General features: G+C 34.8%; 2 protein-coding genes across 2 annotated transcripts in view; one reads left to right on the top strand and one right to left on the bottom strand.

Annotated features, from left to right (window-relative positions):
• Positions 1-1,789, top strand: part of LOC113814912 (Vacuolar H[+] ATPase M9.7 subunit a) — a 4,950-nt gene extending 3,161 nt beyond the window's left edge. Inside the window, exons 2-4 of the mRNA XM_027366979.2 lie at positions 380-431; positions 658-745; positions 978-1,789. Of these exons, the coding sequence (XP_027222780.2) occupies positions 380-431; positions 658-745; positions 978-997 (160 nt within the window). The 3' untranslated portion in view covers positions 998-1,789. The remainder of the gene's footprint in view (positions 1-379; positions 432-657; positions 746-977) is intronic.
• Positions 1,790-1,916: 127 nt separating this feature from the next.
• The window catches only part of LOC113814911 (myb-like protein X), a 30,650-nt gene continuing 25,066 nt past the window's right edge, over positions 1,917-7,500 (bottom strand). Inside the window, exons 12-13 of the mRNA XM_070115296.1 lie at positions 6,851-7,013; positions 1,917-5,874 (exon numbers count right to left, since the gene is read on the bottom strand). Coding sequence (XP_069971397.1) covers positions 4,868-5,874; positions 6,851-7,013 — 1,170 coding nt within the window. The 3' untranslated portion in view covers positions 1,917-4,867. The remainder of the gene's footprint in view (positions 5,875-6,850; positions 7,014-7,500) is intronic.

A 7,500-nucleotide genomic window follows, 5' to 3' on the forward strand; every position in this document is an offset into this window, starting at 1 on the left:
GCTTATCAAGCCCTTAAATTTTCTGAAATTCCCAGAAGTGCATACGAAAGGACAATAGCACTTGTTACCTTCTTCTTGTTATTATGCTCAATGGCAGGGTTTTAGGAGTTTTACCATTACCTTTTCTTGGTTGTATTTTGAGTATTTACTTTAATTTCATGTAATAATATAGACTCAAGAGTAGTGCACTTCCATATAACCGATAAGAATACGATTAGACTTGTGTGTGTGAGTGTGTGCATGTGTGAAAGGGAGAAAATTTATATAATCCATATTTTGAGTTTTGTTTATTTTTAGGTATTTTATCAAATATGCTTTAGAAATTAATATACTTTATGCATGGATATAACTTTTGCTGCTCCTTTTTTCCCCTACACAGCGTGAATCCAGGTGACCTATATAATTCATCACAGCAGTTACATCTTAATCTTGTAGAGTTTGAGTTCATGAAACTTTTAAGTGTTAAACAAAGTGCACACCTTCATTCAAAGTATATGGATATTATTATTATAAGTTAATATCTAATGTAAATATTTCAATGGAACGAGTCTGAAATTTAGCGCATTCAAGCTGTAAGAAAACATTGACTGTCAGATTGACCATAAGATTTTAGCAATCTAAGCAATATTACTTATACCAGCCTTTTGTTTACTCCAGTTGGTTGCTGTGTTATTTGCACCAAATGAATCCTCTCATAGGACCGCAGTTACACAACACAACTATTCTGGCCATTCGGTACCTTTGGGTAAGTCAGCTGGTTTTCTGCTGAGTAATGTAATATGTTAATATATTTTCAATCTTCTGCATTAAGACAAACTGCTTTGTGAAGTCATGTGATATTTGGTGGGTAAAATTGGCAGATTTATATAAAAGTTGACTTTGGAGCATATATCGAGGGTGAAAAAATTATGATATAAACATCTCAAAATAGGCTCATAAGTTTGCTTTGTGGACCTAGCTTGACTCTTACATTGCAGGATGGGACTCTGAGCCTTGATGACTTCAATGAAACAACAACAACAAACACCATGGAGACAACAACAGCAGCAGCAATCTAATTGCCAAAACACAGGGAAGAAGCTGATAACCCCCCATAACTCCACCATTAGGAAATCATCAAGCTGGGAATCCAGTAGCGATTCTCTCTTAAGTCCAGGATTGCTCTTCCAATTCTCCCGTCTTTCAAATCTGGCTCGTGATCATTTTACCAGCTCAAGGATCCACCTGCTCTTTCTCCATTGTCCCTCTTAGTGCTAAGATATGTAAATGCTATTTATATCATTACTTAAAAGAGTGCAAGGTGATGTGTTGCTGTGAGATGGAGGCCTTAAGATATATGTGTAGTCTTGTGTGTACATATTGAAAGAGAGTCACAAAATTCCCTTTTTAAGTAGATGCCTCTATTGAATTTTTTTTTTTTATGCTATCCACTCTTAATCCTGAAAATTCAAAACCTGTTATCCTCTTTGCTTTTCCTTTTTCTTGACTCTCGGGCATGTCCATTTGTTAATATTGATGTATATACATATAATTTTAGATGGTGCTTCATAAACAGCATTTATTAAAGAGTATCTCCTCATCAGCTAGTTTTCAGTCTCTCTTGTGTCTGTATGTAAGTAAATACAACACACCATGATTCTGTTTTAAATTTTAAAATAGCATGATAAAGAGATATATAATGCACAACATTCCAGTTATGGCAAGTTGCTTATTTGAAGAATATATTTTGTAAAATGGTATTGGTGTTTTAGTCTTGTTCATACTTGTAAAATATATGATGAGATATTAAGTGTATTCCTTTCTTTAACCTTATAGATGTTTTTTCTCTCTATCTTGTATTTTGAATTATGTATATATTTAATACATCTTGGGAGGCATTTCATGCTAAGGACACGTAATGATTTAACACTACCAAATAGCCCCGTAAAATAACTTTTAATTGGATGACTTACAACTGGTACATAGCAGTAGTACCTAAGAAAGATAATTTTCCTTTGTGTTAACCAAAGCACCCCTACAATTGAGGATGTCCACTTGCACTGCTAAAGTGGAGAGTATGGAAGAGTATATACAACACTTTAAGTATTCTAATAACAATAATATTCATATATGTTGTTTCAAATACAAGATTTGAAAAAGATATAGGATACGACTTTAACAGCATTACAGATTCCTCCAGAATCATAATCCAACCAAAGGTACACAGTTATCAATTACATTGCATCATCATCCATTAAGGAACAAATTCAAATATATATGTAAATACACTTTACAAGTTGTAATAGGTGAAAAAATTTAGTTCCAGAATTTGAATATGTGGCTAGAATTTGCAATTCCAAGTCATATAAACATTGCTTACTTTAGAAACTTATTCAATTCAAAGGCTACACATGTAGAAACTCTTTCAGGAAAGTCTAACTTAAGGTGTAACCATATTTTCTTGTTTTCTATAATGACACTGAAACAAAAAAATAAAAAAAATAAAAGTAAAAATGGTTTCAAACAAATAATATTTAGAACCTGGTAGGCTATCATTTCTTCCCCACTTGGAATAACCCATTAACAAATGAATGCATAGAAATCTAAGTACAAATTCACCTGTGAAAACTACTTTTCATAGCCCATAAACCCCTAAACTTGTATATGTCAGACTTCTTTGTCCCACCCTGCACTGACAAATAACAGGTATGGTTGAAATAAATGCATGTCAAAATTAAGGCTTTGGTGTGTGAAGTTCTCAGACACAGAAATGGTGGCAGGATAGAATAGGGCGAACACAGCCCAAGGTCAGTCAACCACATGTCTGCAGACATGCCCCATGTATTTTAAAAATCTAATTTTTCTCACAGCAGATATCAGTTTCACAATCATATGTGTTACCACAGAAATCAAATTAAAAAGGCAACTGAAACTGAGACATATTACACATTCTGTTGTTTTTAACAGTTAAAATCCATTTTCTAAAACAGGCTCTTTTAGGTAACCACTAAACATAAATTTGCTACCACGTATGAAATCTTAACGTATCACGACTCCTGCTTATACTTATAATATAATTTCCTTAAATTTCATGGCTGCTGCAAATATCCTAAATAATTTTCCTAAATACATATACTGATTTTTAAAAAACATTTAATAGCACTTTTTTCTCCATTATTATTTATTCTTAAATGGGGTAATCATACAAGTTTTGGGAGTCTTGATTAATATCAATAACAATACAAAGTACAAGATATCTGCTTACATCTAAAATGATACTTCTGTAATAAACAGAGTCAACAACTTGGTGAGGAAAATTAATGAAATAAAATTTTGGGGGCTTCACAGCACATGAAGACGTGCATTCATTTTTTTCCTTAATATCACGTTTTGTAAAATTATGTTTTGTATATTTTGTACTGTTGAAATCAACCCCAGAATAGTGTTGACTTTAATACAGTAGATACAATATTTACTTCGCAAGTAACAGCAAGAAACTCTGCCATTTCTAAAGACAAATAGGATAGTGTATATATGACTTTTTCCCTCCATTTTTATAGTAGTAGATGTACATGATTCATGGTATCCTCAAAACTGCAACACTCGAAATCATTTATAAAACCATCCAAGAAGAAATATAGAATAAAAATGGGTAAGAGAAGCTGAAGAAATGAGCAAGAAAACAGCAAAGAACAATTTATAATATACACCAATAACAAAAAAAAAGTCATGAGATGTGAAGTTCTGTCCATACTTTTACACTTAGAGTGAATCCTACAATATCAAATTTATGTAATTATTATTCCTGAATTATGTAACTGCTAGGAAAAGCTCAATTCATTAACAGTAGTACCTGTTAAAAAATCTGTGGCAGCAAGAAACCAACAGAACTATTAATATTTTCTCATGGTTATGCACACTTCCCTTTTTATATTCTGGGTCCAATACCCTCAGTGTTGAGAGTCTGTAGCAACTGGCACTTTTTTGGTATATAAATTAAAACCATCTGGTGACAGGTGAAGAGCTACCACAACATGGCAAATAATCCTAGGAGCCAGGTGATGTCTCACCTTGTCATTGATTGCTGTAATGAGGTCTCTCACTCTACTAGAAAGACAAATAACTATCAAAGAATGTGTGATTATTGTTTTTGCAAGACTTTTTTTGGATTTTTTTTTTTACCTGTCATTAATGGGTTAAAATCAGTGGACAATTTTTAGTCTAAAAATACCTACTGTACTCCTCAGCTCTGCGCATCATCCCCTAGAATGGCAAGAGGGACACTACCTAAACCTTTACAAAAGAACCAAGATCTGCATGATGTAAATGTGTTTGTATTCTTTTAAACATCCAACTGTTGCAATACACCCTAAACTATAGCATGTATGTACATTTTATATAAAAAAGTGGCATTTAAATTTTTTGTCATATAAAGCTGTCTCCTTGCATGCCAAAAAAGAAAACTTTCATAAAAAATATACATATAATATTTACACCAACTACAAACTTTTGTTCAACCTAAATACAAGAATTCTGGACAGTAAAGCCTTAAAAAAACTAACCTACATCTAGGTGATTACAAATCCTATCAAGTGCAATAGAATAAAAAAAAGATTAGAAAAATACCTTCATTCTCTAGCATTCACATTCCATAAAACTTCCTTTCCTTTTCTTTACATCTTCTCAAGACATAAAATCATACTATGCACCAAATTCATCTTTTAAAACCAAAGCCTCAAGCCTTTTATCAAATAAAAAAAAAGTAAAGAAATAAAACATCCACAAAGCTACATAAAATTTTCACTTGTTCTTGTGTAATGGACGAACCCTTAATTTCTGTCTCGGAAGGGTTTTCTCCAATTCCAAGAAACGTCGTGTCACTCTCTTGTCATGGGAGCTGACTGTGGCAGGCAGAGAGTGGATTCCTTCTGCTCTCTTTATCTAACATGCTCCAGAGATGTGGTACTGGAAGAGAGTCCAGGTGAAGTTCATGCTGTTTGCTTTGTAGGGACAGTCTTGCTAGTTCCATTTCTGGGATGAAAGTCACAGGTGTTCTTGATATGTTCTCCTTATCAATTTCTGGACTGATTGGTCCTGACTGATCACTTGCCACCAAGGAATTCACTGCTGTTGGAGGTGCTGCTATTTCTTCACCAGTTTGATTATTATCAAAGTTATTTTCATTTCCTATTTCTATACTGTCATTTACTTTCCTTTCCTCTGTTTCCTGTTCTTCTGCTATCTTAGCAGTTATTTCCACATCACTCTCTACTTCTTTGTCCCTGGAGATTAGCAAGGGTAGTTCATCATCTGACTCCACATGACCCTCTACACTGTCGTTTACATGCATGTCTGTACTTACTTCTCTTTCCTGCTTACTTCCTCTATCCCCTTTTATTCCTCTTTCTCCTATTCCCTTTTCACCAAAAAAACTATCATCTAATTTCCTCCTCTTTATCTTTTTCCCTTCATCCACATTCTCCTCCACACTCATAACCTGTGGAGTCAACACCTTATTCCCCTCTGGTTCAGAATACAGTTTTCGTTTCTTTTCAAAAACACTTCCTTCTAAGAGGGGGATTTCAGGCGAGTAGGCCCTTTCTTTCTCTTCAGTCAGTGGAAGTTTGAAGCGACCGTTGTCACTATTGCTCGCGTGTCCAACAGATGTGCTTGTTTGTTCTTCTCCATCCCTTCTTCCACTAACATTTCTTTCTTTTTCACTCTCACTCCTCTCCCTTGACACCTCCTCCTTTTGTTCTCTAGGGACCTCTGACTCTGATACACTACTCGTCGCACTGCGCTTCTTGGTCCGAGGGCTCAATCGGATTTTGGCGAACTTGTATACCGAGGCATCTGGTTGATGCCTGTGAGTAATCTTTTGATTCTTGGAGCGATCTGCAAAATGAAATTGTTTTTACTTTCCTTATAAGGCTTATTTTAAGGCAAATGTGAAAAAACACACCAATTCAAGTATTTCTGCTTATCAAAGATAGATCAGCTGTTTTCTTTTTATCTAAATAAGACACTAGACATGTCATAAAAAAACCCTATATGACCATTTACATCCAATTCTATTCAATCTTTTTCAAGTCTGACTAATATTGCTTACACTAATCATATAGCTTTGCAAGCAATCACCTGCATATCCATATATAATTTTTGGCTTATCTCAATTGTACAAAGTTTTTCTCAAACTTTCATCTAATACTCTTATTGACGGGCACAGCTATAGATGTCATGGAAATCCTACCCTTCATATGATGACCTGAAAGTATTCATCATGTATACTTGCCTCTAGGGGATGAGCGTAGAGGAACACCCAGCTGTCAGCACTGCAAGTGCCCAAATGCCTACTGAAAGGCTAGGACAGGATGCCAGTTAGATTACGGATTGAGTGATACATAGAAAATTCAGGCCCCGTCAGTGTAGGGTTGATATATGGATAATGGAACACACACCAGGAAAGAGTAATTTTATTAAGACAAAGACCCAAAAGGGGAAAAAAAATATGTTTATTTTTCTCTGCATGACTTCCTCCTATGAACTAGAACAAGCCTAAAAGCACATCCACTGATGTTTTGACTAAAAGAAACAATAATCATCATAACAATAGTAATAATACCTACATTTCCAAATAATTACAATAGCAGAAATAATACAGTTATCAAAATCATAATCATACCAAGGAAAAAATAATAACAAAAATAATCATAATATAATGATAATTACAGCCTTCATAATAATAGAAATAGTACAATATAAATTAACTGTTACAGTAATGATGGCAGGAAAACAATACTTCCAATAATTATAAAAAAATATTCAACGGATTTACAAAAGCGAAAGTTCCATCAATGCCCGCTCTACTCACTCCCATATTTCTCGAACTTGAGGATCTCATCATCCGAGAGGTTAAAGCTGTGAAGGTGCTTGACGATGCTCATGCGGAACCGCTCCTTGAGGCTGAGCCAGGACCGACCTTTCAATCCCCCCTCACATGTTGCCATCAGCGTCCACAAGCTCTTACCTCCCACCTGGTTGGAAAGAATTTTCAGTCACTATGTATGGAAAAAAATATCATTATAATTACAGTACATTACTGATGTAGTGCAGTGACTGACTCTAAGTGTCTGCCACTGCCTATGTGACTTCATTGCTCCGGCAAGGGCCAACTCCTTCATCGTATACATCTTGACAGCATAGAGCCTGGCCTCATTGCTTATCATAAATTGCCTGGTACGTCTATAAGTTCTACCCTGTCAGAATATATATGGTAAAGGCTTGCTAGCTTTCTGTCACAGCACCGAAGCTGTAGAGGTTAGAACAATTGCATGAGTCACTGAAAGCATATCATCCATGGCAGATCCTAAGTTGACATAGATCTGGAAAGCGCACAAGCCATATATCTACATGGCTAGAATCCAATTTTGATTAGGCACTACATATCTCTTGGGAAATATTTGACACTGACTTTTTTAATATGAATTCTTTTAGATTATCTATTTATCATTATCTTTTTCT

The sequence above is a fragment of the Penaeus vannamei genome, chromosome 37 (genome assembly GCF_042767895.1).
Source record: "Penaeus vannamei isolate JL-2024 chromosome 37, ASM4276789v1, whole genome shotgun sequence".
In the NCBI taxonomy this organism is placed as follows: Eukaryota; Metazoa; Arthropoda; class Malacostraca; order Decapoda; family Penaeidae; genus Penaeus; species Penaeus vannamei.